The sequence below is a fragment of the Ictalurus furcatus genome, chromosome 2, assembly GCF_023375685.1.
Source record: "Ictalurus furcatus strain D&B chromosome 2, Billie_1.0, whole genome shotgun sequence".
Lineage (NCBI taxonomy): Eukaryota > Metazoa > Chordata > Actinopteri > Siluriformes > Ictaluridae > Ictalurus > Ictalurus furcatus.
The window spans coordinates 14,169,872-14,195,368 of NC_071256.1; the positions used below are offsets into that span (position 1 = coordinate 14,169,872).

General features: G+C 40.7%; 1 protein-coding gene across 1 annotated transcript in view; it reads right to left on the reverse strand.

Annotated features, from left to right (window-relative positions):
• The window catches only part of slc2a9l2 (solute carrier family 2 member 9, like 2), a 131,960-nt gene that overhangs the window by 21,815 nt on the left and 84,648 nt on the right, over positions 1-25,497 (reverse strand). Inside the window, 2 exon segments of the mRNA XM_053649635.1 lie at positions 9,587-9,662; positions 17,117-17,218. Of these exon segments, the coding sequence (XP_053505610.1) occupies positions 9,587-9,662; positions 17,117-17,218 (178 nt within the window).

The window sequence follows — 25,497 nt, forward strand, 5'->3', positions numbered from 1 at the left end:
CTGTTTTCTTCCCTGATTTTTTCCAAGTTTAAAGATCAGTGCTTTTGTTTAAAGGCGTTCATCTAGACACTACTGAAAAACCCTGTCTCGGACACATCTCCTCCACTCAGACTCATAAAAGTCTCTCACCTCAGAGACATGAACTACAAGAAGGCAATTTGCATATTCTCAATGGCACACTCAAAAAAAGTGCTTAACTCATTTCTGAACATGTGTAACTTTCCCCACATAAATACTGTTATAACTTTTGGCTGCAAGTCATCAACTCTGAATATGCGCCCAACATTGCCAAGTGCAGCTAAAATGGTAAATGCACCCAAAACCAGTTTTTTTTTTTTTTGGTGGCAATTTTGCAAACCTCTTATCTGTACCTTTCTATTGTCAGTAATCAGAATGTTATGTGGATACTTTACTCCCTAGTGGTGTGTATTGGCAAAGACATCAATCAGTTTGAGTCTTCGGAGACTCAATCTCAGCCAGGACACACTCCCGCTGACCATCAAACATGCCCTTTCATCATTATACACTTTGTCTGAACAGCATACACTATTACACACTGCCTCTGACTGTGACAGTCACACACACTCCTTCTCATCCTCCACACACTCCATCTTTCCATTACATAGTTGTGCTTACACTTTTTTTAATGGATATATAATGTATATATATGGATATATAATATTTAACACCCTTAGAAATAATTAAAAAAAAATAGATATAAGGCAGTGATATGGGGGCAGTGGTGGCTTAGCGGTTAAGGCTCTGGGTTACTGATTGAAAGGTCGGGGGTTCAAGCCCCAGCACTGCCAGACTGCCACTGTTGAGCTCTTGAGCAAGACCCTTAACCCTCTCTGCTCCAGTGGCGCTGTATCATGGCTGACCCTGTGCTCTGACCCCAGCTTCCTGACATGCTGGGGTATGCGAAGAAAGAATTTTCACTGTGTATATGTGATCAATAAAGACTCTATCATTAAATATAGAATTACACGTTATAAAATCTTATCGCTGTGTGTGGAGTTTTTTGACCGCTTCAGTGCTGCAGTGAACGCGTCTTTGATATTCTCTCTGCTTTAATGTTAGCCTCTCTGTGTGTGTTTGGGTAATCGAATATACTGCTAGTGATGAGTTAAAATAATAACTATGAAAAATGAAGTGTCATGGGGCTGACAGTCTGTGTATATATTTAAAAATTATTTATACACCTGCACAGAGATTCATACTGTAGCTGAAGACAAATGCTTATCAGTTACACTGACAACACACACATCTCATGAACATGCATTCATTATTAGCCAATCAGGAATTTATTATGCATATGTGATGGAAGTCACTAGCTAGATAGAGTGAATGTAGTACTAAGATATATTATAATTGCTTAAAGGTAATGAGTGCACACTAGATGTGGCCTGTCAGTCCAGGAGAAGATTGCGTGGTCTTTCTGCCTGTTAGCCAGATTGAAGGAGGTGTAGTTTCTGTATTCGTCACTCCAGCGAAGAAGGTGTGGTCTCTTTACTTGTCAGTCCTCGTAAAAGAGTTTGGTTTCTGTGCATGTCAGTCCAGTGAAGGGGGTGTGGTCTTTCTGCCAGTCAGTCCCAGTGAAGTAGCATGATAACTTGCTTATTAGCTACCAGAATAAATGAGCCGTCATCTACATTTGTATATATTTGGCTAAACATCACCCAATTTGACGAACACAAATCAACTGTTTAATTTTAATTGTACAATTTTAAAACATTACGAGCGGTCAGCTCAATCATCCTGAAATCCTCTAAAACTAATACTAATGTTCATATCTTCTTTCAAATCTAATCACCTCAAATCTAATCTCCTCTGAGAGCCCTCGAAACAAATCATAAAGAAAAAAAAAACATTCTGAGCACCATGAAAAAAATTCATAATGTCTCAAGCTGGACCTCTGATCTTTATTAAAATAAAAATACTCATCAAGGGCTTAAACTGCCTGCATGGTGTGATTTAATGCAGTGACCTAACAATCATTACTTCTTGTTTTCTCTCTCTTATATGTAGCCTGTGTATAGCGCTGACTCAACACCTGCTTGAGGCATCTTTCCAACAACAGTCAGCCACTCACAAGCTGCAAGTATGTTTGAATTCATTAACATGAGATCTCTGGTGAGTTAGGAGGAAATAAAGGATCTGCCGGAGGCTGCACAGGCCCAGTTGTCAAGAATGATGTAGAGAGGGTGACTGTGGATTATTTCCTCAGTGCCTTCTCCTATGCAATACTAAGGTCATAGGGAGCCAGCAAGCAAGTGTTGCTGACCTGAAAAACACACAAAAGCCATAATCTTCATGGGCTAGAGCCAGCTCAAAACAGCCACTGCTCTCTGGTCCCAGAGGGAACACCCAGCTCATGGGATCAGCAATGATGTGAGAGTGCCACTCAGCCAGTATACCATGCCACTGCACCCAGCCCACAGAACAAGCTAATGCCCGCTGACCTGGGGCATAAGAGGATGACCACAGCTGGGGGAATGAAGTGTGCATGGAGGTAGTTGACAGCTAGAGGTTATTCTAGTAGTCTTTAAGGGAAACATTGTTTGAGATCTGGTGGATGCAGTCAATCTGTTTCTTCAATCGTTGCTGCCAGCCCCCTGTTTGGGCCATGGGGACTATCCTAGTTGCATATCTACATGGGGACACCTGTCACATCCTTGCAACTGAACAACTTTACATAGGGGTACTTGGCAGGTGCCACTGCACTGAGAATTCCACCCCAAAACTACTTGAATTGCACTCATGCCAATACAAGACCACACCACTGCTACACCACAGTAAACTGGATGGTGTCATGATCCACTTGGAGAGCTAGGCAATTTGCAAATCCAAGAAAATGTCATGGCTGAAGTACCAGAGCTACCAGAACATTGACAGATCTCACAAGGAAGAGTAAAACCATGGAAAATAAAGTACAACTTAGATTCTGAAACTGCCTTCTCTCAAATGAAAGAGGCCCTGAGATCAGACACAGTTCTTGTTAATTCAGACCATTCATGTTGCAGATGTAGATGCATCAGGAACAAGGTGGGGTGAATTTCTTTTCTCAGCAGTTCAGACCACACGCTGCCAAATGAGTAAATGTAAAGATCCATTAGCACTAAACTCTTGCCTAAAGAGTGAAATTATGCTGCAGTAGAGATAGAGCCCTGGCCAATCAAGTAGGCCATGGAAAACTTTGAGTACTGTCTCACTGAGAGGCCAGTCCAAAGTGGATGGCCAAAATAGATCACTCTACATCAGCAGGTGATTTCTGGCATTTCACAATTTTGCTTTCTGGGACAAACCCCAATTGAGAACACAGTATAAGAAAGATGAACAGCCTCTCCTACCTGCATACATCTTTTTCTGGCAACCCAGTTTGGCACAAAGGGGAAAGGGGGCCGTGAGACAGAGGACACAAAATATATGGTGACATGATATGTTCAGGTTGCAACATTGGTATCTTTTTTGTTGTTGTCTACGGACTCCCCAGAGTAAAATCAGCTTTCCATCCTATACTTATTCGCATAATTACTCACCTTCCTGCTTCAGTAGATCTTTTTTGGATACTATCGACTAGCACGCTTTAACAAATGATACACTCTCCTATGCTAATCCCCTAACTCCTACACACAGTATGATCTTACCAAATATTCTCTATCCATAATCAAAACAATTTACCCCATATGAAAATGTGTTTTTTTAACAATATTTGTGCACATATCACAAATTTCAGCACTAAGCAAAGTGATGATAAACCTGGCCTGCATAATATAATATTATTATTGTAATATGGTTTGTGCTAAAAACATCTAAACATACACAACTATATAACATTTTGGAATATGTGTTTGCGCAGTTGCTAAAATTTACACAGCTGTCAGACCAGACCAAAATTTCCTAGTTTATTCCATAGACATTAGAGGGTTAAAAGTAATGTTTAAAAAGCATATAATCACACTTCCTTGAATTAATACTGTTCCATTTCCATGTTAGCTATATGGATCACTAGTTGATGAGTCTGCTGGCTTTTTAAGATCTGCAGGGTTCATCTTTATTCTTTAGCCTTTTAACATTATTACACTGCCAAGAGATAGTGAAGTTATGGATGTAGCTTTCAAATACATATCGGAGACAATTTTGTCTACTCCTCTCTAAAATACTTGAATGTACTATTACAAAAAAAAATCACTAACCATTTCATGTGGGAAGTATTATATATTTTTCATTGAAAATCACATAGCTGATATGCTGGGCTCAAAAGCTGATCAAACGCAGCAAGAGTAACCAAGTGGGCAGCACTTAACAAACGGTCAACTGAGACTGTAAAGTTTAGAAATTTAGAAAACAGTTACAGTGGGGGAAATAAGTATTGAATGCGTCACCATTTTTTTCAGTAAATATATTTCCAATGAGGTTATTCACATGACATTTTCACCAGACTTTCGTATTAACTCAAATCCAACACATATAAAGAAATCCAAACATTAAAGTTCATAAATATAGTTATGTGTAATAAAGTGGAATGACACAGGAAAAATGTGTTGAACAGGCTAACTGAAATGTATTTAATACTTTGTTTAGCCTTTGTTTGTAATAACAGCATAAAGATTCAGGTGTGATTTTGGCCCATTCTTCTAAACATATTGTCTTTAAATCTTGTTCAGTTGGATTCAACTCAGGTGATTGGGCCATTCTAGCACCTTGATTTTTTTTTCTCTGAAAGCAATTGAGAGTTTCTCTTGCTGTATGCTTTGGATCATTGTCCTGCTGGAAGGTCCAGCCACGTCTCATCTTCATCATCCTGGTGGATGGCAGCAGATTCTTCTCAAGAATCTCCCGGTAAAGGGCTTCATTCATCATTCCTTCAATTATATGAAGTCTGCCAGAACCATGTGATGAAAAACAGCCCCACACCATGATGCTTCCACCTCCAAACTTCACTGTTGGTATAGAGTTTTAAGGGTGATGTGCAGTGCCATTTCTTCTCCAAACATGGTGTGTAGCATGACAGCCAAAAAGTTCAATTATGCTCTCGTCTGACCAGACTACACTCTCCCAGTATTTCATAGGCTTGTCCAAATGAGTTGTAGCAAACTTTAAACGAGCTTTGACATGCCTTTACTTTAGTTATGGAATCTTGCGGGGTGAGTGTGAGCAGTGGAGTGCATTGCCTATTGTTTTCTCTATGACGATGGTACCTGTTGCCTCCAAGTGTTTCTGGAGCTCTTTCTGAGTAGTCCTTGACTCTTGGGCTACTCTTCTGACTATTCTTCTGACTCACTTGAGGTATGCTTTGGATCACTGTCCTGTTGGAAGTTCAATTGAAGTCCAAGCTTCAGCTTCCTCACAGGCAGCATGAAGTTTTCTCCTAAGACTTTATGATATTTCAATGAATCCATCTTGCCTTCCACACACTGCAGGTTTCCAGTGCCAGAGGATGCAAAGCAGCTCCAGAGCATCACCGAGCCACCACCATGCTTGACTGTGGACAGAGTGTTCTTTCTTCATTCTTCTTCCTCCAGACATGCCGCTGATCCATCGTGCGGAAAAGTTCCAGTTTTGTTTCACTGCTCCACAGAACAGAATCCCAAAACTTCTGTGGCTTATTTATATGATTTTGAGCCGACTTTTCTTGTGCTTTTGGGTCAGTAGTGGTGTATGTCTTGCAGTACTTGTATGGAAACCTTCTGCGTTCAGTATGCGTCTTACTGTGCTCACTGAAACCTCAGTGCCTGTTGCCACCAAGTCTTGCTGCAGGTCTTTTGCAGTCACTCGAGGGTTTTTCACAACCTGCCTTCTCAGAAATCTGCTTGCAGCCGTTGATAGCTTCCTTTTTCTGCCCTGTCCAGGTATTTCATGTATTTTCTTCCCCTAGCTAGTTCAGGTATTTCATGTGTTTCAGCTCAAGCACACCTGGTGCAACTAATGAAGCCCTATTATAGGGATTCTATTCAGGGGGTTGAATAATTTTGAGACTGGAGAAGTCATTATAAGTTGCATTTTCAGTTGAATTTGGGGAAATCACTTGAAGCATTCGTTGTATTGAACTATTTCAATTGCTTTTGTTTGATTTGTTCATTGCAAACAGCTGAAAGTCTGTACATTTTGACAATAAACCTGGTTTGCATTGGGGATTGAATAATATTGATTGCAGCTATATGTATATATTATGTGTAACTGATTTTTGTGGAAGCAGTTTTGTGCATAAGTTGCATAATTACCTCTTCAGTCTAGTGGCTAATTTAAGTTAATTAGGTTGAAACATGGGCAATTACCTACAACCTGAAAGCACTGCAGAAGTGCCCACTCACAGGTAACCTACTTGGTCTGCACTATGGCTTTTTCCATGCATGCTTTAATTAGAGTAGTTTAGCACTGGAAAAACAGCTGTGTTTAAGAGCTACATGCTGAAGCACACAATAAGGTTGAACACAGATACTATTTTGTCGGCAATAGTGCTTCAAGTACACTTTAAGTAGCCCTAAAATGTAATTTGAAACCATATTAAATACTCTATTATAGAACAATACATTGGAGAGTATGTTTTTAATCCCAAATAAATTGCTAAAATTGGCCAGGGAGCATCTATACACCTTTATCATTAGTAAAATGGCAGGATATACAGTGCCTCCAGAAAGTTGTGATTACTTCTCTTTTAGCTCTTTTAAATTGATCAAATTTAAGTATATAACAATAAGATTTTCAGTACATTATTGATATGTCTGCATAGTTGTTTTTTTTTTATCTAAAAACTGGTACTATCTAAAATTTTATACATATTCACCCCTATTTCTTTTTACAGTCTAAATTCGGACTTGTATTTAATTTTCTTGAGCACTCACACCAAATATTTTAAACAAGGTATACCTACAGTGGCACTTGAAAGTTTGCAAACCCTTCAGAACTGTTTATATTTTAGTATAAATAAGGCCTAAAACATCAGCAGATTTTCACACAAGTCCTAAAAGTTGACTTGTGTGCTTAGGGTCATTGTCTTGCTGCATGACCCACTTTCTCCTCAGATTCAAGCTGTCCTGGACCAAATGTAGCACAACAGGCTCAAACCATGATACTACCACCAGCATGTTTCACAGATGGGATAAGGTTCTTATGCTGGAATGCACTGTTTTCCTTTCTCCAAACACAACGCTTCTTATTTAAATTATATTCTTATTGTAAATTTCTATTTTTGGTCTTAGTAGCCTTCTGGCTTGTCCACATCATCTTTAGCGAAGTGCAGATGGGCAGCAATGTTCTTTTTGGAGAGCAGTGGATTTCTCCTTGCAACCCTGCCATGCACACCATTGTTGTTCAGTGTTCTCCTGATGGTGGGCTCATGAACATTAGCCAATGTGAGAGAGGCCTTTAGTTGATTAGAAGTTACCCTGTGTTCCTTTATGACCTTGCAGACTATTACACATCTTGCTCTTGGAGTGATCTTTGTTGGTTGATCACTCCTGGGGAAGGTAACAATGGTCTTGAATTTCATCCATTTGTACACAATCTATCTGACTGTGGATTGGTGGAATACAAACTCTTTAGAGATATTTTAGTAACCTTTTCCAGCCTGATGAGCATCAACAACTCTTTTTCTGAGGTCCTCCTTTGTTTGTGCCATGATACACTTCCACAAACATGTGTTGCGTATATCAGAATTTGAAAGAGCCCTGTTCTTTAAATAAAACAGGGCGCTCACACGCACCTGATTGTTATACCATTGACAGAAATCACCTGACTCTTTTTTTGCCACTCACAGATATGTAAACTGGATCATTTTCCTCAATAAATAAATGACCAAGTATAAAATGTTTTCTCTCATTTGTTTAACTGGGTTCTCTTTGTCTATTTTTAGGACGTGTGTGAAAATCTGATGATGTTTTAGGTCATATTTATGCAGATATATAGAAAGCGTTCAAGCACCACTGTATGTTCATTTCAAATCCAACTGTGTTCACATGTATGCTTGTCCAATAAATATCACTGACTTTGGGAGGTCTCACAGCTACAGTGGAAGATTAGATTAGTCCTGCTGTCATGAGGACCAAGGAACTGCCCTTTGAGATTATGTTGTTACAAAGATAGAGACGGATATAAAAAGATCAGCAACTTTCCTAGGAGCACTGTGAAATTTATTATAACAAATTGAAAAAAAACATGGCACAACCCAGACACCAGTCAGATCAGGCCGTCTTCCAAATTGAGTGCAGGGGCAATAAGGGCAATTGTCTGAAGTGTCCAAGAGGCCAGCTTTGACACTGAAGCAGTTACAGAGCTCACTGGCCAAAATAAAAGGACCAATGCAGACATAAACAATATGATCAGCTCTTCACAGATCCAGCCTCTATGGTTGAGTGGCCACAGGGGAGCCACTTCTGAGAAAGGCTAACATAAAGGTACACCTGTAGGTTGCTAAAAGGCATGTGACAAAAACTGAGAGCTTCTGGGAAAAAATTTTATGACATTTGGTCTAAAAGCAAAGTGTAATGCTTGACACAGGCAAAATGCAACTCAACAAGTAACACCATTCGTACCATCAAGAATGGTGGCAGTAGCATCATGCTCTGGTCTTAGTTTTCAGCAGGAGAAACTGGAAATATTGTTGCCACTAAGGGCGAACATAAGTGGAGCCAAATTCATGCAAATTCTTGAGGAGAGTCAGACTGTTCCAGTCAGCCATATGTCCCAACAGGACAATGACCCTAAGCGAAGGGCAAACACTGCATATGAATGGCTTGAAAACAAGGAGGTTTGCGTTTTATAATGGCTGAGTCAAAGCCCAGACGTAAAATTGAGTATGCTGCTCATGCTGCCGCAGCTTCTGCATGCGCACACTAAAACCCTTTAGAGCTTATTTAGCAACATCACAAATCTTGGATTTATATTAGGTTGACCACTGGAATTTGTCTAATTACTATCACATTGTTTCTTCTATGATGATTTTTGCAGTATTGCTACATTTTATGAATTACCGTGATTAAACACTTGTTTACATCGTTATCTAGGACACACAGATGACTGGGGTTTCACACAAACTGCTCAGCACTCAGCCAACCAAACATTTTCTCTTAAATCCAATTTCCACTAAGTGCCTTTGTGATTTAGACAGTGCTCTTGTTCCCATGAGTTAAGACAAAACAAAATCCGAAGAAAAGTTTAATTACGGAAAACCTGTGTATGGTTTTATAAATACAACTGAAGGAAGATTCTATTACACATTAGCATCAAGCTTACAGAAGAGTTGACAATCGAAGCGCTAAGCCATTTAGCAGGCAATTTAATACCCCATTTAGCCCCCACAGGGAGCTGCTCCTGCCTCAGGTCTCCACTGCAAATCTTTAAAGGAACAGTTAGACCAAATACAAGACGAATGAAAGTGGAATTGATATTTGAGGCTCTGTGTTCCAAATCGAGATGGAACATCTGCAAGTGCTGCATTACTGAACACAACAACACTTCTTTAAATGCCTGACTGGTTGTATTCCAAATCACCAGCCCCAAATGAATTCACACAAAATATTCCAGCTCAGATATGAATTTTGCACCAAAAGTTATACATTTTGCATGTATGTGTGTGTGTAGATACCTGGGCCAGAGCAAAAAGAAGCAATCAGGGCCAATATGGAGATGAAACTCATATATGGCATCCATGAATAACTGTCCTGAAGAGAAAGAGACATAAGGGAAATAAGAGAGGACTATATTTGTATAATGTTGCCACAAGCCTGCAGTTACAATACAAGTTTTGCATTTGTAAAAAAAAAAGTACTTGTCAAACATTTAAATCCATACTTCAACTTCCTTGCCTTTTCCCACACCATACGTAACAAGAGAATGGACAGAAAATATGGACATTGGAGCTATAGTGCAGTTTTTCGCATAAATAGGGGAAACTTTGGTGCTGTGCTCAGATATACTGACGACTGCCCCAAGTATATTTCCTTCCATGTTGGCTGTGGCATGAGATAGCAGAGAAGCAGTTACAAACTGGTAAAACTGGTGTCTGCCTTTACAGTTAATGTTTGGACGTTTCTTAATGAAACTGTTTGCAAGCTAGTAATTTCCATTTGAAAAGAAGCTGGGAAACTATGCTGTACTGGCAGTCAGCCTGTATGAATTTTCAGCATCAGAATTTTCTGAATTTGCATGCACTCATTTTCTGTGCACCTTATGGCAAGAGAGCAATATGACCATGACCAACCATCACCATCATAGAGGACAATCTTCTAGAATACAGAAAGTTGCTCATAAATCAGCAATATGGACCGATCTGTTGAACTGATGCTATTTTCCCTCACTAGTTAACAGCTCGACAACCTGATAACACCATTCCTACCATCAAGGTAGGATGATAGGTGGCGATAGCATCATGCTCTGGGGTTACTTTTCAGCAGGAGGAACTGCAAACCTTGGTGGCATCAAGGGCAACATGGATAGCACCAAATACATGCAAATTCTTGAGGAGAGTCAGACTGTTCCAGTCAGCCAGAACTTTGTGCCAAAAAATGACCCAAACAATGGACAATGCCCCAAAGCGCAGGGCAGAAACGGCAAAGGAATGGCTTCAAAACAAGAAGGTTTGTGTTTTGGAATGGCCGAGTCAAAGCCCAGACTCAAATCTAACTGAAAGTGTGTGATGGTGATGGTTGGTCATTGTCATGTTGCTCGAGAATACAGTAAAGTTGCTCATAAAACAGCAATATGGATCGAGCTATTGGACTGATGCTATTTTCCTTTACTAGTTCACACTGCTTCGGCAGATAACAGGCCCTGCTCCAGCATTCAATCAATTGCAATAATCTGCTTTAATGGAATCAGGCACAACATTTTCAAGTGGTAAAATATAGATAAAGACAGATAAAGAAAATTCAAATCGATATCAATATCCTTTTGCAATAATATCTGGCTTATAGCAACTGTGTGAGGAGTTCGAGGAGCGTCTCTCTCTCTCTCTCCACTGTAGCTGGAAATAAATAAATCAGCACAACAATTCTATCAGTAACTCTCTAGATCTCGCAGCTGTTTTTATTCTTGTGTCTGAGCCATAGTTTTCTTACAATAACTTATTTAGATTTAGAGTTTCACCTAGAACTACATCATGGTTGAGATGTATGATTTCAGCTTGCACCCACGCTCTGTGTTTGCAGTTTATAGCCTAAATGACAAATCTTTTGAAAAATATTACTAGCAGGAATAACCTTTAAAGTATTTTGGATGTGTCATGTGTCCTGTACTGAGCATTGTAGGAGTCTAAGCTTTATGATTTAACACAGAAGTTAATCACAAAAAAAAGGAAATGAATGTCTAGATAAATGTTGAGAGTGAGAGAGAGAGAGAGAGAGAGAGAGAGAGAGAGAGAGAGAGAAGCAAGCAGCAGACCTCATTACAGTCAAGCTGATTCAGGTGCAAGAGACTAAGACGAGTGTATACAGTGCATCCGGAAAGTTTTCACAGCGCTTCACTTTTTATAAGTATTCACAGCCTTTGCCATGACACTCAAAATTGAGCTCAGGTGCATCCTGTTTCCACTGATAATCCTTGACATGTTTCTACAACTTGATTGGAGTCCACCTGTGGTAAATTCAGTTGATTGGACATGATTTGGAAAGGCACACACCTGTCTATATAAGGTCCCACAGTTAACAATGCATGTCAGAGCACAAACCAAGCCATGAAGTCCAAGGAATTGTCTGTAGACCTCCGAGACAGGATTGTATCGAGGCACAGATCTGGGGAAGGGTACAGAAACATTTCTGCAGCATTGAAGGTCCCAATGAGCACAGTGGCCTCCATCATCCGTATATGGAAGAAGTCTGGAACCAGCAGGACTCTTCCTAGAGCTGGCCGCCCGGCCAAACTGAGCGATGGGGGGAGAAGGGCCTTAGTCAGGGAGGTGACCAAAAACCCGATGGTCACTCTGACAGAGCTCCAGTGTGTCTCTGTGGAGAGAGGAGAACCTTCCAGAAGAACAACCATCTCTGTAGCACTCCACCAATCAAGCCCGTATGGTATAGTAGCCAGATGGAAGCCACTCCTCAGTAAAAGGCACATGACAGCCCGCCTGGAGTTTGCCAAAAGGCACCTGAAGGACTGTCAGACCAAAGATTGAACAAAGATTGAACTCTTTGGCCTGAATGGCAAGCGTCATGTCTGGAGGAAACCAGGCACCACTCATCACCTGGCCAATACCATCCCTACAGTGAAGCATGGTGGTGGCAGCATCATGCTGTGGGGATGTTTTTCAGCGGCAGGAACTGGGAGACTAGTCAGGATCGAGGGAAAGATGAATGCAGCAATGTACAGAAACATCCTTGATGAAAACCTGCTCCAGAGTGCTCTGGACCTCAGACTGGGGCCAAGGTTCATCTTCCAACAGGACAACGACCCTAAGCACACAGCCAAGATAACAAAGGAGTGGCTACAGGACAACTCTGTGAATGTCCTTGAGTGGCCAAGCCAGAGCCCAGACTTGAATCCGATTGAACACCTCTGGAGACATCTGAAAATGGCTGTGCACCGATGCTCCCCATCCAACCTGATGGAGCTTGAGGGGTCCTGCAAAGAAGAACGGGAGAAACTGCCCAAAAATAGGTGTGCCAAGCTTGTAGCATCATACTCAAAAAGACTTGAGGCTGTAATTGGTGCCAAAGGTGCTTCAACAAAGTATTGAGCAAAGGCTGTGAATACTTATGTACATGTGCTTTTTTTTTGGTTTTTATTTTAAATAAATTTGCAAATATTTCAAACAAACTTCTTTCACATTGTCATTATGGGGTATTGTTTGTAGAATTTTGAGGAAAATAATGAATTTAATCCATTTTGGAATAAGGCTGTAACATAACAAAATGTGGGAAAAGTGAAGCGCTGTGAATACTTTCCAGATACACTGTATATTTGTAAAGAAAAATCCCAGAGGCATGTGATGGTGTGTGCAGTCCGCCTCAGCTGAAAGTACCTTATCCTCAGCTACATCACTCGAGTTAATAATTAAAATCAACTAGAGATGTGCAAATAGTAGAAAAAACAAAAACAAATAGTGCTCCTCCTACTCATACCTGCATTTGTATCCCTTTAGAACATTTTATCTGTTCAATCCAAATAATGCATTTGCATTTATTTATATCTCTAAATATACTTTTGGTATATAAATATTAAATAATTATACTTTTGAACATAACTTTTGGTCCCCCACCCAAAGATATTTCATATCTTTTGCAAACACTGCAGCATGCTGATTTATTTGGCCAGCAAATCCTCTTCTGTCTCAATAAATCTCCACAATGAACAACATCCATAAAAGAATGGTGTCTTGTCATGTAAAATTTTCACAAAACTAACTGCTCTGTCCCATACAGATGTCACACAGTTTTCAATATTTTTTTTTTTGTTCTGGTAAATTTTTTCCCAGTTTAGAAATGTGAATTAAGAAATAGAATGGCTACATACACGGCACAACACCATCATCCTGCTTTTTCTATACTTCAAGAAATAAATGTACCAAACTGTACTTTTCCTTGTTGCTGGGGTGGTACCAACAAGGATGCACGTTTTGCGTGTATCTTTAACCAAAGAAGATGCAAGTGATGTGTTTCAAATGGACTTTTTAATTGAGCACCAAAAAGAAAGTTTCATTCTAGAAAGGTTTTTGAAAATCTCCTTAGCTTTATTGCCTTCATAGGTCTCCAAATATGTATGTGTATATATATATATATATATATATATATATATATATATATATATATATATATATATATATATATATATATATATTTTTTTTTTTTTACACCATGTGCTGCTCCAAAAAGTGTTTTGACCTGTTTACTATTAATGCTAGTTTGTGTTTTAGCTCATTAGCTCATTTACAGTAATGTTAGTTTCACCTGTTTAAGATCATGCTAGTTTGTGGTTTAATCCGTTTAAAATCATGTTAGTTTGTGTTTTACTCTGTATAAAACAATGCTAGTTTGTGTTTTAGCTCATTTACAGTAATGCAAGTTGCTGTTTTAGTCTGTTTAAAATAATGCTAGCTTGTGTTTTAGCCTCTTTACCAGGACCTTACTGTGTTCCCAGGGTCCTATGTTCCCCAGTTCAATACTCTAACACACATTAAGTAAACTTTTCCAAAGGTTTTACATAGTCAGGACTCATTTTCCCACGGCCCTATTAACTTTATTACCTTTTAACTTTAAACACCAATTACACATTTACAACTGTACTCAATTCCCTGGTTACACAATTGCACTACTTGACAATGCAGTACACAGTTATAGAAGGGAATTATTTATAATCATACTATCCAGTGTCACACAGTTGAGGATGGGTACCCTTCTGAGTCTGGTTCCTCTCAAGGTTTCTTCCTCATGTCGTCTCAGGGAGTTTTTCCTTGCCACTGTCGCCTCTGGTTTTCTCATTAGGGATACATTCATACATTCAAAATCTATATCTATATCTATCTATATATTATATCCTTCTGTAAAGCTGTTTTGGGGCAATGTCCATTGTTAAAAGTGCTATACAAATAAAACTAAACTGAATTTAAATGAATAACAACAAACAAATTCTACAAATTTGGTTCAAATCCATGCTTCATGCACATTGTATGAAAATTATGAACTTGGAAAATTAACTTGGTTGCACATGCTGTACCCTCATTTTTGCTGCTCTAAAAACAGCCTTTAGTCTACATTGATGTATTTCAACTCCATGCATGAACAATAGTGAAATGTATACACTAAACTGAAGAAATGACATACTGTAGCCTAAAAAACACAGTAAACGGTTCTAAAAGTATGAACATGTCCCAGCTCTCATTTATGCTGAAGCCTAACTCCAGCTTCAAATGTGTTCATTATGTGCCATATAAATCTGGGGAACATAGGACCCTGGGTACATAGATGCGCTCCCCTGTTTACTATAATGCTAGTTTGTGTGTTTGGAGTGTATAATTGCAGGTTAATGGAATTTACATCTGAAAGGTGATTAGCCAGACTCAGCACTGCATTTCTCATGGTTTATGGTGTGCTCAAATCAAACTTGCCACATGCTTTGGACATCTGACATACAAAATGCTAGCCATTCAAGTGGAAAGTTGTTACTGTTGCTAGGAAACTGGGCAACATGGATGTCAAAAAGGCCTCTCTTTTATTATACTGCAAATATATATATAATATGTGAGTACACCCCTCACACTTTTGTAAATATTTGATAATATCTTTTCATGTGACAACACTGAAGAAATGACACTTTGCTACAATGTAAAGTAGTGAGTGTACAGCTTGTGTAACAGTGTAAATTTGCTGTCCCCTCGAAATAACTCAACACACAGCCATTAATGTCTAAACCACTGGCAACAAAAGTGAGTACACCGATAAGTGAAAATGTCCAAATTGGGCCCAATTAGCCATTTTCCCTCCCCGGTGTCATGTGACTTGTTAGTGTTACAAGGTCTCAGGTGTGAATGGGGAGCAGGTGTGTTAAATTTGGTGTCATCGCTCTCACACTCCCTCATACTGGTCACTGGAAGTTCAACATGGCACCTCATGGCAAAGAACTCACTGAGGATCTGAAAAAAAGAATTGTTGCTCTACATAAAGGTGGCCTAGGCTATAAGAAGATTGCCAAGACCCTGACACTGAGCTGCAGCACAGTGGCCAAGACCATACAGTGGTTTAACAGGACAGGTTCCACTCAGGACAGGCCTCGCCATGGTCGACCAAAGAAGTTGAGTGCACATGCTCAGCGTCATATCCAGAGGTTGTGTTTGGGAAATAGACGTATGAGTGTTGCCAGCATTGCTGCAGAGGTTGAAGGGGTGGGGGGTCAGCCTGGCAGTGCTCAGACCATATGCCGCACACTGCATCAAATTGGTCTGTATGGCTGTCGTCCCAGAAGGAAGCCTCTTCTAAAGATGATGCACAAGAAAGCCCGCAAACAGTTTGCTGAAGACAAGCAGACTAAGGACATGGATTACTGGAACCATGTCCTGTGGTCTGATGAGACCAAGATAAATTTATTTGGTTCAGATGGTGTCAAGTGTGTGTTGCGGCAACCAGGTGAGGAGTACAAAGACAAGTGTGTCTTGCCTACAGTCAAGCATGGTGGTGGGAGTGTCATGGTCGGGGCTGCATGAGTGCTGTCGGCACTGGGGAGCTGCAGTTCATTGAGGGAACCATGAATGCCAACATGTACTGTGACATACTGAAGCAGAGGATGATCCCCCCCCTTCGGAGACTGGGCCGCAGGGCAGTATTCCAGCATGATAACGACCCCAAAAACACTAAAGAAGCTGAGGGTGAAGGTGATGGACTGGCCAAGCATGTCTCCAGACCTAAACCCTATTGAGCATCTGTGGGGCATCCTCAAACGGAAGGTGGAGGAGCACAAGGTCTCTAACATCCACCAGCTCATGACGTCATCATGGAGGATTGGAAGAGGACTCCAGTGCCAACCTGTGAAGCTCTGGTGAACTCCATGCCCAAGAGTGTTAAGGCAGTGCTGGAAAATAATGGTGGCCACACAAAATATTGACACTTTGGGCCCAATTTGGACATTTTCAGTTAGGGGTGTACTCACTTTTGTTGCCAGCGGTTTAGACATTAATGGCTGTGTGTTGAGTTATTTTGAGGGGACAGCAAATTTACACTGTTACACAAACTGTACACTCACTACTTTACATTGTAGCAAAGTGTCATTTCTTCAGTGTTGTCACATGAAAAGATATAATCAAATATTTACAAAAATGTGAGTGGTGTACTCACTTTTGTGAGATACTGTGTGTGTGTATATGTGTGTGCGTGTGTGTGTGTGTGTGTGTGTGTGTAAGTGTAAAGGGACAGGATGACAACATTTTGCTCCTCATGAATTTCTCACTGGCTGTGTTTCAGATAGAGGTTTACTAACAAAAAGTGCTGCTTTACTGAACGCTTTAAGGGTTAAACACTAGAAAAATGGAAAAGTGACCTTTTGTTTTATTCCCCAAAGAACTCATTACACCTCAATATTTGTGTGTGTACTGAATGCCAATTGGTCCTTTATATATCTAGATTATACTACCATCACACTGCAGCCATGACCTTAGTGCAGAGGCGTCATGACCTCTAATCTGTAACCTCCTGACCTGGAAGTTCAAGAAGACGGTGAGGAGGCTGTAACACACGGCCATCGCTGAGAAGCCAAATATCAGCAACAGCTTCCGTCCAACACGCTCAATCACCAAACCCTGAGACACAGACAGACAGACAGACAGACAGACACAAACACACACACACACACACATACACAATAAACAAGTCAATGACTACCATAGATGGATAAAGAGACACAGATAAAAAGATAAGTGAGTAAGACCATTTAACTACATAGTATAGTACATATAGTGAATACACATATATACACACACACACACATATACAGGCAAGATGTCTAATAATAGCCTGTATGGAATTGGAGGCAGCGTGTGTGCATTTGTGCACATAAATAGAAACACTCAATTCAAATCAGCCACAGAGTTCTGACATGTCATCTGATCTCTTTTCTTTTTCATCACTCTTTCTTGCCCTCTCCCTCTCTGTTTCATCCTCTGTTTTCCTCTTTAATCCAGTCTCTCTCTCTTGCTCTGTCTCTCTACCAAGCTGGTATGTGTGTTTGTGTGTGTGTGAGAGAGAGAGAGAGAGAGAAAGAGAGAGAGAGAGAGACTCTGATATGATTTGTCACCTGACTCTCCTTATGGCTTCATCAGAGTGACAGCGGGCCCTGGGGGGTTTCTACAGCAACATTCACAAACAGGAACAAGAAAGTGCGCACACAAAGAACATGTGTGTCTGAGGTGTAACAGTTGTGGTGTGTATAAAAAGAAGACTACAGAGAGTACGTGTTCTAGTTTTGTTTTCCATAGGCTGCATCCCAAATAGCCAAAGTACTATCTATATTAGCCTAGTCTATTTTGACATACTATTCATTATAGCAGCATCTAGTTTGGGACATGGCCCACGGATGTCGCTGTGGTGATGATCTCAGTTGACCCTGCATTCCCACCAGCAGTGATGTGACACGACAAAGTGGCCGGAAGGCATTTATTTTCAGTGAGAGTTGGCAATTTACACCAACTGGGGGCGAAGTGACTGTTGGTGACGCACAGTGGATGAGATGACCGACTAAATGTAAAGCAAATAAATGTACTACTGACTACCAATGGAAGTGAGTCATGGTGGTAGGGTTCTTTGTTTACTGGGTTTCTATGTTTACTAGTTGACCAGGATTTAAGTAGCTGGTTAGTCATCTTAAAAGGGCAGTGCAATTCATTTAACAGCTACAAATGAGATTCTGAGGCTATACTGTTAACAACAAAAATGGATTAATAGGTGCAATAAATGTGCAAAATAATAAATTTTTGTATCATTTAAGGAGGTACCAATTCTTAAAATGGATTCGTGTGGACCAACTGGTGGAAATCGCTGCGCAGCACAGAGACCTCCTTATAGCTCAATGATCAGCATGGCTTTGATGACAGGTGCTCCCTGTACAGAACCTCTGGGAGGTTTTTCCAGGTTGATAATGACCTGGAACTTGAGCTTTCCTGTTCAAATCTGGCCTCTGTAAGGTCTGAAAACAAGTCTGGATCAACTGACAGGCTCTAAACTAGCTGAGTGGGATTGGGCAGTGCCGTGCAACCCATAGCACCAAACGCACACATCAATGGAAAACAAAAATAACTACGCTAAGACAGTTTAAGTAAAGGAAAAGAAAATAATAAAGACGCTTCCCAGCATAGACAATGTGCATTCGACTGCAGAATCTTTACCGTCTTTCATTACCATCAGCCTTGCTCTCCGTTCCACCTCCCAACTAGTTGACATCCCCACAGAGGTGACAAGTGAACATACTGTAGTATCTGACTACTCTATGTGACCTCTAGGTCCTAGTTCCAGCTTCTGAACCAGCTAGTTATACTCTTCATTCTGCTATGAGCTTGAGGGTTTGACGTAGTCAAATATAATATAGCCAAGGATTTTGCTGCAAAAAATCAGCAATGATCACTTAGACCAAACATTTTTACTTATATTGTCATTAGCAGACAGTGATGCAGTTCCATCCATTGATTTTCTATACCTCTTATCCTTCACAGGGTCAAAGGGGAGCCTGGAACCTATCCCCGAGAACTCGGGACAAGGTGGGGGACACCATGGACAGCCAACCCATCTCAGGGCGCAATCACACACACAGTCACACTACAAACAATTCTGGAAATACCAATCAGTCTACAATGCATGTCTTTGGACTGTGGGAGGAAACCAGAGTACATAGAGGAAACCCCCCAAAGCACGGGAAGAACAGGCAAGCCCTGTGTGGAGGCAGGATTCGAACCCCCAACCCCAGAGGAGTGAGGCAAACCTGCTAGACACTAATCCACTGTCCCACAATTGTCCATTTACTTTTGTTCCTTTGTAAATACCCTTAAATTAAAGCTGAAAGTCTGCACATATTGTTTAATTTCACCTCAGCTAAAATAACCATAACTTTGTAAATGTCCAAATATTTATGGACCTGTCTGTATATAAACAAACTAGAAAATGTGCTACTTCAACAATATACCTTGGAACGGTCTGTTACCAGCTGCCCTTGTTTCCTTCTATATTTCAAAGTAAGATTTCAAAGAGAATTATGCTCTCAACTGTATGGTGTGTGTGTGAAGACTATCTGTCGCCATGGTGATAGTAATTTGATTGACAGCTGTCAGTGCTGCAGCAAAGATAAAGGAAGAAACAGCAGTGATCAGAGGTTATATAAAATATTACCTTTTTTTGTATTCATCACTAAGAAAATCCGATATAGGGTTGTAACAATATATTGGTATGGATGGTAGACTGGGTTATTTAAACCTGAAAAAGTTTTATTCTTAGTATGACTGTGATCACACTGGCAACAGTTTTTCACCTCATGTTGCAAACTGTTTCAAGGTGGTTGCTAGTAGACGTGTTTTCACTGGCAATGCCTAGTGCAATGGCTGTCTTCATGTATGTGACCTTCGTCCATCGAGCTGATTCATGCGTGTCATGCTTTGATTTAGCAACACTCAATAAATTTGAACTGATCCCTATACAGGGACAAATTAAAGACATGTCCAAAGACCAAAGACATGCGGTGTAGGCTGTAATGTGTGAATGTGTATGCGATTGTGCCCTGTGATGATTTGCCACCCTGTCCAGGGTGTCCTCTGTCTTGTGCCCCGAGTCTCCTGGGATAGGCTCCCTGTGTAGGATAAGCAGTACAGAAAACGGATGGATTTCCCCCTCACTTTTAAATTGCAATGAATGCATGTGCAGACCTGAGCATTTTACTTTTGCTTTTGAATTAGCGACAATGCGGGGGTTGCAATTGCTTGAACGGTGAGTTCATTATTATTCTTAATGAAAAACACAACAACAACAAAATAGTACAATGACAAATCGCTTATATTAAACATAGATCTTTTGAAACCAAATCTTCCGCCATCATCGTCAGTCAGCTCCCCTCACTCTCGTCACGTGATAAATGAAGTCTTACTCATGCTGATCTGTGCTGAGACTCTGACTCGTTCGGCTCATGCTGAATTGAGCAGACGCGTTCAGTTTTTAATTGTAGTGTCCGTTTTCTAACCGAACTAAATGATTTTTATTACCATAAATAGCAAAGCGACAGTGGGGGCGGTGCCACGACGGGCAGGTGCTGTAATTAGTGTGCGGCCGAACACCGTGTAACACCGACTAGCGCAGCAAGCCAACTCTGTACCAGTGTTACTGCAAAGGTGTGTGAATCGTTTGTCCAGCAGGGGGCTCACACCCCTCCCCTTTCCCATCACCCTGCTCACAGGCAGCTAAACACAGACTCACGATACTCTACACACAGAAACCCAACAGCATCCTGACTAATCTTGTAACAGACTTGCGGTGCTAAAATAACTCATTTGTTTATTAATGATTGAAAATGTTGATATACAAATAAGTCAATTTCCATTCTGCTGTTAGAATGGAACTCCAGTGTACTGCTACAAAGGGTTAAACCGTGTTCAGCCGTGCTGTGCTGCCTTGTCCTCGCCAATTAGCTTGTTCTATGGTTGCTCTGTTCTTGTTGAAATGAACAACATACTGCTTTGGCAGTAAGTCAGAGCACATGGTTATGCAGCGTTGTACATAACGCAGTTAATGACGTCACAAAAAGTCTGGTCAAGCAGTGTCCAAATCTCCCTGAAGACGGATACCAAAGATGAATGAATAAATCTAGAGAAATGGGTGTAATGACAGATTTGTGTGTACATTCCACCGCAATAATGAAATCTGGTTTCTCTTTTTAAGACAGGATGATTAGTATACTGTGAACACTCTCCCCTCCCTGTGAACACCCCTCTCTCTCTGGTTCCTGTGTTGGCACCTTTTTCTCTTTGTTTCTTTGTTGACTCCAGTGCGAACAGATGAAGCATCTCACCATTTGTGCACTTACATACCTTCCTGTTTCATGCAAATATGCCCTTCCACTTAGCCAATCAATAGTTAACCCATTGTCTCTGTTGTGTGATATATACTCTGCCTTTCTTGGAATAAATGAGAAATCTTGCCATTTGAACTTTGTGAGTCTGTGTGTCATTTTGCAAACTCTCACAAGGCGTTGGTGTGGGAAGTGTGCAGCGAGGCGAGGGCGCCGTCTTTCTTTTATCTTCACGTTCTCTCTTCTTAAGAATCGTAACCTGGAGATTCTCTACTTTCAAATCCTAACGGTTTCCTGGGGGCTCGTCCCGGGATATAGATTCACAAATCCTAACATGGGAAAAACTGGTTTCTCTGTTATGCTGTAGGCATTGTGCTAGCATGATTTGGCTCCGCTTGTCCTACAAATCAATTCAAAGTTTTACTGATTTTGGAGCGAGGTGTTAGAAGCCGCTCTCCACAACTGTCATCAAAACACCATCTGAGGAATTTTGGTTGTTGTTGTAGGAACAGTGTTCATAGCTCCATTACAATTGCAGAGACATGGAGAATTTGTCAGGGTGCATTAAAGTTGTTCTAGCAGCTTGTGGTATATGTGCATATATATATATATATATATATATATATATATATATATATATATATATATATATATATATATATATATATGTGTGTGTGTGTGTGTGTGTGTGTGTAAAAGTATATCGAATAGTTATTCCAGTGACATGGAACCTGCAAGCAACACTTTATGAATGAATTATGTGTGTGTGTATGTGTGTATGTGTGTGGGGCACACTCTTCCTTTCAGTGCTCCTTTCATGCTCTGTTGGTCTTTGCTGTCATCCTTCCAAGAGGAGCACACCCACCCACACACACACACACAGAGTTGTGTGTCTGTATGTCTGATTTTTGCATTGTTACTTCTCATATACTCTCAGCAGGCTGAGTAACCCATTGAGTATCCTTATCTGGCCACAGTCAGTGTGTGTGTGTGTGTGTGTGTGTGTTTGTTTGTTTTTGCTTGGTGTGTTGTTAATTACTTTTGGGAGACTGTAGTGAATTTTTGTTTGGAGGAAAGCATTTTAGGAGCTTGTTGTTCACACTCAAGGGAAATCACAGTGGAGAGGATTAAAGCGAGCCACAAAGCATCCTTGGATACAAGTGTAATGAGAAAGAGAACCCTTGTTGAGCGTTGATTCAAATGTAAAACAAACAAGCAAACATTCAAATGAAGTTACCGTGAATGATCTCAGGTCTTATTAGCTGATGGCAGTAGAAACCATAATGTGTTAGTCATGAACCATTAGCATGTTAGAATTCAGAACATTAATATGAGTGTGCAGTGTGCTATGCTATGGTGAATGAGCAGTATGAATGTGGCTTGTGATAACAATGTGCAGTGTACTAATATTGATGTGGACTGTGATAATATAAAAGTGTAGTGTCCTTTGAATGTGGAGTGTGCTAGTATGAATGTGGAGTGTGCTACTATGAAAGTGGAGTGTGCTACTATGAAAGTAGAGTGTGCTAGTATGAATGTGGAGTGTGCTACTATGAAAGTGGAATGTGCTAGTATGAATGTGGAGTATGCTACTATGAAAGTGGAGTGTGCTAGTATGAATGTGGAGTGTGCTAGAATGAAAGTGGAGTATGCAAGTATGAAAGTGAAGTGTGCTAGTATGAAAGTGGCACTTGATAAGAATGGAGTGTGTTAGTATGAACGTTAGTGTCTTAGCATGAATGACGTAGAGTGTGCTAGTATGAATGTGGAGTGTGCTAGTATGAAAGTGGAGTGTGTTAGTAAGAAAGTGGAGTGTGCTAGTATGAATGTGGGGTGTGCTAGAATGAATGTGGGGTGTGCTAGTATGAATGTGGGGTGTGCTAGTATGAATGTGGAGTGTGCTAGTATGAATGTGGGGTGTGCTAGAATTAATGTGGGGTGTGCTAGTATGAATGTGGAGTGTGCTAGTATGAAAGTGGAATGTGCTAGTATGAATGTGGGGTGAGCTAGTATGAATGTGGCATGTGCCAGTATGAAAGTGACACTTGATAAGAATGTGGAGTGTGCTAGTATGAATGTGAATGTGCTAGTATGAATGTGGCATGTGCTAGTATGAAAGTGGAGTGTGCTAGTATGAAAGTGGAGTGTGCTAGTATGAATGTGTCATGTGCTAGTAATAAAGTGGCACTTGATAAGAACGTGGAGTGTGCTAGTATGAATGTGGGGTGTTCTAGTATGAAAGTGGAGTGTGCTAATATGAATGTGGGGTGTGCTAGTATGAATGTGGAGTGTGCTAGTATGAAAGTGGAGTGTGCTAGTATGAATGTGCTAGTATGAATGTGGGGTGAACTAGTATGAATGTGGCATGTGCTAGTATGAATGTGGGGTGTGCTAGTATGAATGTGGCATGTGCTAGTATGAATGTGGCATGTGCTAGTATGAAAGTGGAGTGTGCTAGTATGAATGGGGAGTGTGCTAGTATGAAAGTGGAGTGTGCTAGAATGAATGTAGGGTGTGCTAGTACGAATGTGGAGTGCGCTAGTATTAAAGTGGCACTTGATAAGAATGCGGAGTGTGCTAGTATGAATGTTGGATGTCCTTGTATGAATGTGGACTGTGCTAGTATGAAAGTGGCACTTGATAAGAATGTCGGGTGTGCTAGTATGAATGTTGAGTGTGCGAGTATGAATGTGGGGTGTGCTAGTATGAATGTGGAGTGTGCTAGTATGAAAGTGGAGTGTGCTAGTATGAAAGTGGAGTGTGCTAGTATGAATGTGGAGTGTGCTAGTATGAAAGTGGGGTGTGCTAGTATGAAAGTGGCACTTGACAAGGATGTGGGGTGTGCTAGTATGAATGTGGGGTGTGCTAGTATGAAAGTGGCACTTGATAAGAATGTGGGGTGAGCTATATGAATGTGGTGTGCGAGTATGAATGTTGAGTGTGCTAGTATGAATGTTGAGTGTGTTAGTATGAATGTGCGGTGTGCTAGTATGAATGGGGAGTGTGCTAATATGAATGAGGAATGTGCTAGTATGAAAGTGGAATGTACTAGTATGAATGTGGAGTGTGCTAGTATGAATGTGGAGTGTGCTAGTATGAATGTGGAGTGTGCTAGTATGAATGCGGAGTGTGCTAATATGAAAGTGACACTTGATAAGAATGGAGTGTGCTAGTATGAACGTTAGCATTTTAGCATGAATGACTGGAGTGTGCTAGTATGAATGTGGAGTGTGCTAGTATGAAAGTGGAGTGTGCTAGTATGAATGCGGAGTGTGCTAGTATGAAATTATAGGTGCAGGGGTATGTAGTGTGGTAATGTGCACTTTAAACATTCGGCATGATGGGAAAGTGTGTGCTGGTATGGGTATGGAGTACACTAGTGTAAATATGTAGTACAGCGGAAGTATGTAGTGTGGTAATGTGCACCTTGGGCAGTCACTGCATTACAGCAGAGAGACAGACAGGAGGCAGACAGACAGGCAGAAAGACAGACAGATACATCGGCAGGCAGACAAACCAACTGACCTCAATAATTCACAAGGCCACATGTTCTGGGTCTTTGATGCATGCATGAGAGGAAATCCATTTAAATCACCTAGTGTGTGTGTGTGTGTGTGTGTGTGTGTGTGTGTGTCTGTCTGTCTGTCTTTATGGACCCCTGACCTCGCCTCCTTGGTGAGCCTGAGGGGCATTAAAGAGTGATACACTGTCTGTGTATCTGTCTGCCTGCCTGTCAATCACTATATCTGTCTATCTGACTGTTGATCTATCGGTCTCTGTTGATTTCTGTATCCGTCTGTCTCTCAAACAATGTACGGTAACTGTCTGTCTGTTGATCTACTCTATATATCTGTCTGTCTATCAATCTGTCTAAGTGTTTGCCTATTTTTCTATCTGTCAAGCCAGCTGTCTGTTCATTGATCTGCCTGTCTGTTCTTTCGAAACATGTCCGTCTGTCTGTCGATCTGCATGTCCATCTGTCGATATACTTGTCTGCCTGTCTGTTGATCTTTGTGTCTGTCTGTTCTTTCGATATAC